Consider the following 12,755-nt stretch of genomic DNA (forward strand, 5'->3'; position numbering starts at 1 on the left):
TTCTTCCAAGATCTTTTTAGTATAAAGAAAAATGGCAAATATTTCTTTGTTTTTCATATTCTGGTAAATATTTCTTTATGTTTTTCAATCTATAAAAAGGCCTCCAGCTTTTTCTCTTCCCACTCATTTCGGTTTTCTATATTTTGGGTATGTTAATAATTTTGTGACCGATTGTGAAGATCCAGATATATTGTATTCCGAAAACCATGAATAATATAAATTACCAAGGTTAATTTATTCCGTACAACCTTATTCAAAGTTCTAATCTGGTTTCTCTCTTTGTTTTTGCATGCATCCTTTTCATGCTGAAAAGGAAAAGAAAACGTTGGATATCCAGTGCGTGCTCAAGGTGGCAAATTGGATGGTTTTTTATGTGATCCAGGAATTGATGTGATCCAGGGGGGAATAGAAGATAGAGTCGAAAAGAGAAGAAGAAGGGGAAGAGAATAAGAGTAGAAGAAGGGAAGTGTAGGAGATTAGAAGAAATAAGAGGGAAGACAAGCAATTAGAGGGGAAAATAGGAGAAGAAGAATAAGAAAAGAAGAGAGGGAAGAAGAAGAGGGATAGGGGAGAATGTCAGTTCTCAATTCATTCATTCATCATCAAAATCAAAAAACTCTAATACATGAGGCTTATATATAGGCAATTAAAATAGAGAGAACATTTCCTACACACTTGTGTAGGTAAGTTACCTACACACTACCTTAAAATACAGTGGGGGCCCACATTGTTTGGGTGATCCAAACAATTCATTTGAATGGTCCTCACATAGATAGGGTGTCCACAAAAAATCAGTTTCATAGGATCATCCCAACCCTACGATTTGTGGAGGTAAAATGGACGTGTATAAACCTTCACAAATTAGTCCATTTGTTGCCTCCATAGTTTGAATGGTTAGTATGATCCTATGGATCTGATTTTTTGTGGACACCCTATCTATGTGAGGACCATTCAAATGAATGGTTTGGATCACCCAAACAATGTGGGCCCCCACTGTATTTTAAGTTAGTGTGTAGGTAACTTACCTACACAAGTGTGCAGGAAATGTTCTCTCATTAAAATAACCTAGAAATAAAATAACATGAAAAATAAAATTCCTAAAAACTAAAACATGGAAAGAAAAATCCTAGAAGCTAAATGACATGGAAAATAAAATCCTAAAAGTTCTAAAGGGAAAAGATGCCACTTATTGGGCCTACAATACGCATCAGTTTTGATGGAGAAGATTATGGGTTTGGCCGTGGGCAGAAATTTCTTTCTCATTGTAGTTTAGACAGTCACATTGTGGACTATTGTTGGGATCCATATGGCAGACCTTCAATGTATGCAAATTATTATGCATCAGGGGAGGAGGCCTCAGCAACTTCAGTGTCAACGTTAACATATAGGTCCACATCTCAGGTATCTGAGATTAGACAAACCCAACCCACTTCTGATCTCACTTTATCGTATGTTTTGTGTTCCAAAATTTCGGTCTAATTTACTTTTTGTAAGCCAATTAACCAAATCTCTTGACCGCTCTGTGTCTTTTTTCCCTTCTTATTGTGTTGTACAGGATCTCAAGACAGAGGAAGATTGGTGGAAGGCATGAATCTGGGGTCTCTACTGCCTAAGTGTGGATAGTACAACTCTTCAGATTACTTCTTCATCCTATTTGTGGCACTGTCGGCTTGGTCATCCCTCAGCAGAGAAGTTGAAGCTCTCCATTACTGGTTTTGTTCCTCCTACAGTATCAATCATGTCGGCTTGGGAAACACCATAGGGTGTCCGTCCCCGTCTAGGTTTATGAGTTGAAAGTCAAGTCCTTTTCATGTAGTTCATTCAGATATTTGGGGTCCTTGTAGAACTACATCTTTGTTTGGTTTTTCAGTATTTTGTGACTTTTGTGGATGATTATTCTCGTATGACTTGGTTAATTATGATGAAAGATAAAACTGAATTATTTTCTATTTTAAGTCTTTTTAAAATGAGATCTTAACTCAACTTGATACTCGTATTAGTGTGTTGAGTACAAATAATACCAAAAAATATCTTTCTGTTAGTTCTGGCTTGACACCTTTTCTGGACCAACATGGTATCTTACATCAACCCTCTTGTACGTCTATCCCACAACAAAACGAGGTTGCAGAACGTAAAAATCGACATCTCCTTGAAATGGCTAGGGGCCTAATATTTCATATGAAGGCTCCTAAGCATTTGTAGGCTGATGCGGCTCTTATGTCTGATTCATATGTTAGCTACCTCATTAACATATTGTCTTCCTCGGTTCTAAACAACAAGACACCTTTTTCAGTGTTTTTCCGAATATTGATGTTTTTTCACTTTTCTTATCTTTGGTTGTGTCCGTTTTATTCACCAACTTTTCTAGGTCGAGATACGCTTGATCCTCGGGCTATAAAATGTGTGTTCTTGGGGTATTCTCATACTCAGAAGGTACAAGTGTTATAACCCTGATCTTAAAAGAGTTTTTGTTTCTGCTGATGTCACCTTTTTTTAGTCAACTTCTTATTTCTCACATAGTGATTTTCCTAGCATCCCTACTCATTTGGATTATCCTATTCTTGTTGTTCCTTCTACAGGTGATGAGACTTCTCAGTTGGCTTTTAGATACTCTTGCGCCCTAGATTATACTTTGATGGTGTATGTACATGGATGCAAGGTGGTACTTAAACCTCAGGCAGTACCTTCCCCATCTCCTATAGTATCTCATGATCCTGTGCCAGTCGAATCACTTGAAAACTCTGCCAATTAACCGATTGCCATTCACAAAGGTAAATGTAGCTGCACCACTTGTGTTACAAAACACCCCATTCCCTATGCAGCTTTGTACGCTAATCTCTATAAGTCTCCCCGCACTTTTGTCGCTTCTAGTTCTTCTGTTGATAAGATGGCACTTTCTCGAGCATGTGTCACTTCTTCCGTAGACATCCTATAACATCTTATTTCAAAAGTTTATATTCATTCATTATTCCAATATGGCCAACTTTATATCCATTCCTTATTCCAAGTTGGCGGAAGCATACACCTTATAAACTCTGAAAAAAAAGGTGTGGGAGAGTCCCCTTTCCTAATTGAAAACAACAACCACATGAAATCTTGGAATCCTATTCCTTGCATTCTAAACATAGAACTCTAATAAACAATTAAAAGAAACTACCAGAATCCCACTACAAAGATTGTTGAGGGGTTCCACACAATAGCAAGATCCCACATTAGAAACGTAAGTGGATGTGGATGGGCTTATAAGGGAATGGGCACCCTCCCCTTAACGGCTAGCTTTTTAGGGTGAGTTCTACTCGGGTCCCAACAGATGGTATCAGAGCTGGGGAGTGGCAACCCCAGTGTGCCTCCTCGCCCCACCTTGTGCAAAACCCGGATGCTCTGATACCAATTGTTGCAGCCAAAACCCACCGCCAATAACACCGGTTAACCCTCCACCGGAAAATACATATTGAAAATGTCACATGCGTTTAACATGAGTAATAGATTTAGAGTTTATTTGGGGGATCGGATTAAATTTTGGAGTGATGTGTGGTGTGAGGATGCCTCTTATGTATTTATTTCCGGATGTATATAATGTAGCTATTGAGAAAGAGGGTTTCGTTTGTGATTGTTTTGACCGAAATGGGGGTAGTTTAGTTTGGTCCCCTAAGTTTAGAATGAATTTCTTTGATCGGGAATTGGAGTCAGTTTTTCAATTTCTTAAGCTTTTAGACATATGCTATATTAAGAGAAGCGGTTTGGATAAAAGAGTATGCACTGCGGAATCTTCTGGTATTTTCTCTGTCAAATCTTTCTATTTCAACTTGTTGCCTTGTGGTGTATCCTCTATCTCAACCAAGGTATGGAAATTTCATTGCCCGCCTAGAGTTGGTATCTTCGGGTGGGCGGTTTGTCGCGATCGAATTTAAACGATTAACTTCCTTCGGAAGCGTGATATGATGCTTATTGATCATTGCCCCCTTTGCTTGGATGATGGTGAATCTGTGGGTCATCTTTTCATGCATTGCTCCTTCTCGTGTCTACTTGCAACATCGTGGGTGATTTGGAAAGAGAGAAACTCTCGAGTCTTTGAGGGGATTGAAAAATCTTCGTATTGGCTATATATGAAAATTATTGCTCTATCTATTTCATGGGCAAGAAGTCTTCCGGCTTTCCGCTTCGTCTCGGCCTTTGACTTATGGGAGGGTTGGAAGGAAATTTGCTTTAGTAGGGAGGTTCGGCCGCGGATCGTTTAGAGATGGGAGGCCCCGCCAAATGGGATGTTTAAAATTAACTTTGATGGGTCAAGTTTTGGAAATCAGGGGCCCGGCCGGGTTTGGTGGATTGTGTCGGGACGCTTGTAGCGATGTTGTATGGGCTTATTCCGACCCTCTTGGAGCATGTGTTGCCTCAGAGGCCGAGGTGAAGGCGGTATATCAAGGCATTAAAAGGCTTGACAGAGATAGCATGGATAGCACTATTGTGGAGGGTGATTCGATGAATGTGATTCGATGGTTGCGGGGGTTGGTGTTGCCTCCTTGGAGATTTTCCTCTATTTTTGATGAAATAGATGATTTAATCACGGGCTCTTCTACAGTTTTCAACCATGTGAGGAGATCTACAAAATGGGGAGGCGGACTCTTTGGCTAGGGGTGGGGTTAGTCGGTTGGAGTTGGAGTGGTTCGAGTTTCTTCCTCCTTGAGAGTCGTCTTCTATATGTAATTGTTGTAATTGGTTGTTTTATTTCTTGTAATTTTGGTAGCGGTCCATCTCTGCCCGCTCCTTTCTTGATGAAATTATCCTGTCATTTCAAAAAAAAAATCCAAGATCTTGCACAAACAAGATGGAGGAAATATATGCCAACAAAACACAACCACAAAGGCAAGCAAAACAAGCAACCCCAAGAAGACAAGAGTATACGTGGTTCCCCACAATGGGCTACTCCACGGACAAGGCGTCCACTATTTAGAACCAAAATAGTATAATGTTACCTCACAATGGGAAAAGCCACCAATAAAACCCTTATTTCCAACCTTCTATGCAACCCCAAAGCAACCCTCTCTTCTCTTTACCGAGTATGAGGAAAAACTCCTTTGGAAAACCCTCTAATACAATATTTGACTTGTAAAGAAAAACTAAAGGAGAATAAGTATGGAAGAAGAAGATCACAACTTGAGTAGCCAAGAAGAAGAAGAAAAATACTTGCTTTTGCTACACCACAAAAGCCCTCCAACAACATCAAGAGAAACCCCCTTTTCTTGCCATAATCTTTCTTCGCACCCTTGAGTAGAAGAACCTTGCTTTTGCTTCACCATAAAAGCCCTCCCAGAGCCCCAAGAGAAAACCCCTCTTCTTGCCCTAGCTTTTCTCTCCTCTCAAAGCCTCAACCATGTTTCCTTTCTTTTTAAACCCTATCATTCTCACCTTCACCAAGAAAGAAAACAGCCCACTTAAATTTTCAAGTGGGACCCCCTTTTCTTCCCATAATCTTTCTTCGCACCCTTGAGTAGAAGAAACTTGCTTTTGCTTCACCACAAAAGCCCTCCTAGAGCCCAAAGAGAAAAACCCCACTTAAATTTTTAAGTATGGCCCCCTTTTCTTGCCATAATCTTTCTTTGCACCCTTGAGTAAAAGAACCTTGCTTTTGCTTCACCACAAAAGCCCTCCTAAAGTCCCAAGAGAAAAAACCCTCTTCTTGCCCTAGCTTTTTCTCTCCTCTCAAAGCCTCAAACCTTTTTCCTTTCGTTTTAAACCCTGTCATTCTCAAATTCACCAAGAAAGAAAACATCCCACTAAAATTTTCAAGTGGGACCCACTCCAAAAAGAACCAAAAATAAAAAAACAAAAGGGTATAAGAACCATGATAATGCACCACCAATTCAACAAAGATACTTTTATTAATTTAGAAACAAATCTCTAACATGGTCTCTCCCTAAAACTCAAAATCAATAACCAAATAAAGAAATCCATCTTGCGATGAACTCAAGTAGGCCCCATGGAGTGTAGCAACTTTTGGCTTGGCTAATAGTCCCCATCATCCCTTCTCTATATTCCACACTCTTTTTTATTTGAATTAATTCCTTTCTACAGCTGAGCACAACACAATCAAACACAATATGGGTGGATATCATTTATGGGTGAGAGTCATGGAAGGAAAATATGGAAGCTAGCAGGGTCAGTGGATATTTGATTACGGATTTAGGCATGGGGGGTCACTATATGGAGAGACATCTTGAGCCAGAAGCATGAATTCGATGAAGGGATAAGATACCGCGGACATTTCAAATTGAGAAAATCCAAAAAAATAAATTGGATACAAGGAAAAAAAAAACACATTAAATCCATGATTCAAAATGTTGGAAGAACAAAGATGATTTATGAGAAAGACCATTGAAAGAGAACTAGATAAGTGCAAAAAATGGTCTCAGCGTAATTACTGAAGTCCTAACGCTAATTTTGGTAATTTCAATATCGGTTACCATTTAGCCCCTCAATAGAATGAAAACTCCAGAATTTGGAGATTCATGAGAGCGTAATTGAAATTGAGGTAGATCAAGCTGCAAGTCAGTGGTCGGCATTACGATCTCCTTCTTTTGAAATAGATTTCTGTTTGAAGGAGCCCGTCGGTTCCTTCCTTCCAGTAAACCCAGTTTTATCTTTGAATTCATGACTCAGAAATTCTACTTAAACCCAATGAGCATCATAAATCGCCTAGAGAAAATCCAAAGGAGGTTCCTTTTTCTTTTTTTTTTCTTTTTTCTTTTTTCTTTGTGGGGGAGGGGGGGCAAAGGAAAACGTTGGATTGCTTTGGTGGCTTGGAAGAAAGTATGCAAGCCTCTGAAGACCTGGGGGCCTTGGAATTAGGAGAATTAAAGAGTCTAATCAAGCTCTTCTCGCAAATGGCTCTGAAGATATGGGGAGGAGGGCTCACAGTTGTGGGCAAAGGTGATTGATAGTAAATACGGCTCTTCTCCTGGTCACTGGGACCCATGTGATAGTTTCAGCAGGCAAGGGGGGATAGTGTGGCGCAATGTACTGGAATTCAAGGTCAAGTTTCCAGAAGGAATAAGATTCAGGGTCTACTTAGGAGATCATATCAGATTTTGGTATGACAAATGGTGTTCCTCCCTTCCGCTCTCGGAGATGTTCCCAAGGCTATTCGCCATGGCAGTAATGAAGGAGGCATTGGTAAAGGAATACATTGAAAGAAGATTAAATGGGGTGATTGGTAGAAGAAACTTCAATGACTAGGAGGTTGAGGGAGGTAGGTAAACTATTGGATACTTTAGAAAGATGTTACATCAAATCGCCGGGTGCGGATAAAATAATTTGGATCTGGAACTCAGATGGGGAATACTCTGTCAAATCCTTCTACAGCCAACTAGTATCTTATCCTGTGTCTTCCAAAGTAGCCAAGAGGTGGGGGAATCAGTGAATCATATTCTCATGCATTGTAGAGTGGCCATAGAAGTATGGAATAGAATTCTATCTAAGTTCGGAATAGCATGGTCACCTCCTCAAGGGTTCTTAAAATTGAATTTTGATGGCTCAAGTATAGGGAATCCAAGGCCCTAGGGAATCCAGGGCTCAAGTATTGGGGGTCATTAGGACATTTAGTGGACCCATTGGAGAGGCAGGCGCAAATGCGGTAGAAGTGAAAGCTGTGTACCATGGAATTAAGCTTCTTCAGAACGTGGACCTAAATAAGGTGGTAGTGGAAGGGGATTCTCTTAACGTCATTAGATGGCTAAGAGATTTAAAAGCGGTGCCTTGAAGGTTTGCCTCACTATTTGATGAAATTCAAGATATAGGTGGGGCATCCATATCTTTCTGCCATGTCAAGCGATCTGCAAATGGTGAGGCGGATAGGTTAGCTAGAGATGGAGTGTCGAAAGAAAGCATAGAGCTCTCCGATCCCCCCCTCCCCCCCCCCCCAAGCTAGTTGACTGATTTATTCTTGTTGTTATCTTCTTTTTCTTAGAGCTGCAATGCCAGGGACCATCTCGGTCTCTGTTTTCATTTAATAAAAAAAAGTTCGGAATAGTATGGGTTTTCCCAGAGAATCTGCTAGAACTATTGGAGGACCCATGGAAGAAAAAAGGTAAGATTTTATGGAATGTCTCCCTTCTTGCAACTATATGGGTGTTGTGGAAGGAGAGAAATGCTCGGGTATTTAAAGGATACTCAAAAGGGGCGCATTATCTTTTCAATAAGGTGATTGCCACTACTATTTCATGGGTGAGAATAATTCCATGTTTTAGATATGTCTCTGCCTATGACTTATGGTATGCGTGGAAGGAGATAGTTTGTGCCTCGGAATATCGGTCCTAACTCCTAAGACTATCCAAGCGTAGGAACCTCCTGGTCAGGGTCTACTAAAGCTGAACTTTGATGGCTTTAGTATGGGTAATCCAGGATTGGATGAATCCTAAAAGGACGAGTTTGGCCATGTTATATGGGCATTTGGAGGCCCGATCAGGGAGGGGGATGCTAATGAAGCGGAAGTGTGTGCTATACACCAAGGAATTAAATTCTTAGCGCATGAAGACTTGAACAGAGTGGTGGTAGACGGCGACTCACCAAATGTGATCAGGTGGCTCAGGGGTTCCCACCCTCATCCTTGGAGGTTTGCACTGTGTTTTGATGAAATCTAAGACCTAATTGGGGATTCTCCAATCTTCTTCCAGCATGTGAGACAGCCAGCCAATGAAGCGGCTGATAGACTAGCAAGAGATGAGGTAGCCCAAGGAACCGTGGATTTATTCGACTTTCTTCCTCCATAATTCTTTTCTCTTCTTTCTTAGTTTGGATCTTTTCATTGCCGTCTCTCGAGGTGCTTCTTTTCTGTTCACTTGTAACTTGAGAACTCATTCAGGAAAAAAACCTAGACACCACTTATGTTCATAGAAATAGAAATGGACTAAATTCAATTGTTATAACAAAAATTAAAGCATATTTGACAAACTCTAAATGCCCCATTAATTTAAGATCTGCGTGATAAATCACATACATAAATGGAACTAATGTCTAAATATCCACATCTGAAATCCCAAGAACAGTGTGAACCCAAACAATGTGATTGAAATTTTCACCCAAATATCACCATAGCGAAAAGATTAGACATGCGGTCAAAACCCTAGCTATGAATCAGCATATAACGAAACCAAAATTAAACCCAAACAGCTCAAAGATCAAGGCAGAACACATGATCCTAATTACAGAAAAAAGGAGGGTAAGAAGCACAAACTCGTATAAAAGTTCACAAGAAAAAGAGCTCTACAGACATTGGATCTGAAATTACTAAATTCAGCCCCTCAGATCTGAATATACACAGACAAGACAGAGCAACAGAAACCACTCAAAAAGTTCAACAAAACCAAATCACAAGTAGTTCGATATAAGCGCACCTAATATACAGACGGATCCGATCAGATCCGAATCAGAAAAAAATCCGAAGATTCAATAATCAACGACTTCGGAGTCTGTAACGGACCGGGAGTGCTGAACGATGGACCGTCCGATAGAATTAATCCATTCCTCTTTCTCCTTTTCAGAATCAGCAATGAAATACATGGTGTCTCTATTTGTAGAAAGCTCGAAAGCGAACTGTTTATTAAGGACGTCCTCGGCTCCTTTGACAGTGAGGCACGTGCCGACGGGGATGACGCCACGTGGCTTGGAGGCACGTGTGATTTGGGATTCCTTGAACCAGAAGAGCTTTCCTTGTTTGAGAACGAACCATCGGCGTCTCCATGTTTTGATGTACTCCCCTTGTTTTGTGAGCCACCCCGTGCGTTCGGGGTTCGACCAGAACTCGACCCCGGCAGTAAGATCCTCGGCCGTGGTTCCTGTCGCGGCCCGCCATAGGCTCGTCATCTTGGTCTGTGGAGAGGGGAGAGGTGAGGGAGAGGGTTTTTTTTTTCTTTCTCTCTTTTTTTGCCGTTTGTCGTTTTTTGTCGCTCGGTGTTGTTGTTCTGCTGGTTTTCGTGGGGATGTGATTAGGCGAGACCCCTCTACTTTGTGTTTGTTTCTGTAAGGGCGATGGTAAATTCGCACCCTCTGTGGGATAATTCGCACCACTGAAACGAGTGTACGTGGCAGACTTTAACGCTTTTTAACGTCAATTCACGTTAAGGGGTGCGAATTATCCTATGTGTAGATGATTTCTTCGCCCCCTATGTAGGATAATACACCCCGCCTGTTAACGTGATTTGACGTCCACAAGCGTTAAAGCCTTCCCACAATTCACGTTACAAAAGGGTGTATTATCCTACAGGGGGCGAAAAAATCATCTCCCATGATCAAAACATGAAGCGTAAAATGGGGCGCCACACGCTATGAATGGCTTGGCTGGAAATCGTCGGACCCACTCCATCTCTATCAAAACATGAGGTTACATAGTGGTCCCTGCCCTATGCGTAGTTTGACTTGAGTTGGTGGGACCTATCCTATCAAAACATGGCATGACATGGCAGGCCCCACCATGACATGAGTGTAAAATAGTGGGCCCCACCCAGGTTATGGCCTAAAATGAGTTCTTACCTTACAGAAGTTCTGAACGTGTGGGTAAATGATACATTCGCCCCGTTTCTTCCCCGTGCCACCCCTCTTGTAGTGTAAAAAGAGCAGTCGTGAATACACTGCAAGGGATGGCACGAGGAAGAAAGGGGATGAATCTATCACTTCAAAACGTCTGTTGTGATATATTGGCCAATACCCATGCCATGGATGAGGTGTAAAATAGTTCACCCTAGGAAAAAAACTTTGTGATAAGTATTTTTAATGGAAAGAAAGCAGATGACAAAGGCTAGAAACATGTTATTCTTAGTTAAAGATATCATAATGATACAGGGGAAATAATCTACGAGGTATAGCACTGCCATATTTTTTGGATGTCGGACGGCCGGGTCCTCGGCAGAGTTTGCCTACAACCATCGCAAGTCGGACACAAAAAATTGAGCAACCTTAGTTATAAGGAATGAAAATTTTCTATTGTTCTTGAATAATTACAATCAATATTGACAGAGCTTATATAGAGTACTTAAGAGATAAACAAATAAAAAATATATAACAATAGAAATATATTGTCCTAATCTAATTCACTTATCTAGTCTAACCTAATCAAATCAAATCTTCGAATATTTAATCTTATTATGACGTAGATCTAATTTCATTCTCTAATATTCCCTCTCAAACGTATGTGGATTGAAAAATCAACATACACATTATGATAAAATTCCCCAATAATTAAAATTTGATTGCTTAATGCACATCGTTGAACGATGTCCAATGGCATTGTTAGCAACAATGGGAAAGGTTCACAAAGGACCAATGCCGCAACGGGCAAGAATGGGCCTCAATGAGCAAGACATCACAGGTCTGTTTTGATTACCAATCCTCATCGAATAAAAACTCTCTTTCAAGCACGCACTTCAGAAGTAATGAAGTACCTCAACTGAAAAGAGTCAATATTTCATGCACGCATCCTTAAAGATAAGGCAGCTCGATTAAATTAAGAAATGAAGATTTGAAAACTAAAGATTTGGGAGAAAAAAGAAGACGAGACAAGCGACAACAAACAACTAACAGCTATTTATGGTGGTGGGAGGTATGAGTGGGACTTCGTGGATTTTAAAAGGTTTGCATTAGCAATATGTTAAGTGGGGATTCGAGAAATTGAAATGGAGGTGCCATTAGTGGTGCTAGGGGGTGATAATTTCACTAGTGATAAAGAAAGAGAGGCGGGGTGCTGATATCAAACTAGAGAATGATGTTTTTGGGTTTTGAGAAAAAAAAAAGGATAATATGGCATGAAACCGGACTTTTCATTAACTTTTCACTCGCAAAGAATCTCCTCCACAGATCTGACCACTTTTTTCTGCTTACTCTTTAGTTTTTCTCACTTCATTGTTCCCATAAAAGAATCCCAATAGGCCACCCAAGAGGGGGGTGAATTGGGTTTACAAAAACTTTCGCCCATGTTGATTATAAATTAAAACCAAAGAGCAAATTTAGCAATTAATCACACTGAAGATAAAAACTTAAATGCACAAGTAAAGAGACAAAAAGGGAGGGACAATAATGTATCGGGATTTATAGTGGTTCGGTCTTAAATCCACATTAAGACCTACTCTACTCCACCAAGATAGCTTGATGGCTTCACTAACCCAATCTTCTTCTTCTGGTGAATATTAAACCTTTTACAAGTCGAGGATTGCTCCGCACCTCACCACTTGCCGTCGGAGCCGTCGGAGAAAGCTATGCATCTCCCGACGCTCGCTCTTGGGGATGGCTCCGCATCTCCAAACACTCGCCAAATACAATTCGCACCCCCTGTGGGATAATTCGCGCCCCTTTAAACGAGAGTGCGTGGCGGACTTTAATGCTTTTAGGTTGATGATTTTTTCACCCCACTGCAGGATAATGCGGCCCCCTTTTAGCGTGATTTGACGTCAAAAAGCATTAGAGTCTGCCCACAATTCACGTTCAGAGTGGGGCGTATTATCCTATAGGAGGGCGAAAAGATCATCTCCGACTTTTTGACTCCAATTCACATTAAAAGGGGTGCGAATTATTCTACAGGGTGTGCGAATTTACCATTATCCTTATGTAAATGCATTTTGCTAGCGACTGGTGTGCGTCGCGGACAGAAGTTGATTGGAATTGGTCAAAATACTCAACTCAACTTAACAAAGCCTTTGTCCCAAATTAGTTGGGGTCGGCTAAATGAATCCTTTAGAAAAATTTCATGAAGGAGGGGAATTGGTCAGAAT

At 40.7% G+C, this 12,755-nt stretch overlaps 1 protein-coding gene across 1 annotated transcript; it reads right to left on the minus strand.

Moving 5' to 3' along the window:
• Positions 1–9,213: 9,213 nt before the first annotated feature.
• LOC143878436 (Pleckstrin homology (PH) domain superfamily protein) lies at positions 9,214–9,962 on the minus strand. Its single transcript, XM_077380729.1, has one exon. It carries the CDS (start codon positions 9,856–9,858, stop codon positions 9,442–9,444), a length of 417 nt encoding a protein of 138 aa, XP_077236844.1. The 5' UTR covers positions 9,859–9,962; the 3' UTR covers positions 9,214–9,441.
• Between the last annotated feature and the right edge of the window lie 2,793 nt (positions 9,963–12,755).

This window comes from Tasmannia lanceolata, unplaced genomic scaffold, assembly GCF_043159265.1.
Source record: "Tasmannia lanceolata isolate RefF3 unplaced genomic scaffold, GAP_Taslan_0.1 ptg000006l, whole genome shotgun sequence".
Classification (NCBI taxonomy): Eukaryota; Viridiplantae; Streptophyta; class Magnoliopsida; order Canellales; family Winteraceae; genus Tasmannia; species Tasmannia lanceolata.

Excerpts from the sequence above, each read along its gene's own strand:
- LOC143878436 (XM_077380729.1), bottom strand. The coding sequence starts at position 9,858 with ATGACGAGCCTATGGCGGGCCGCGACAGGAACCACGGCCGAGGATCTT.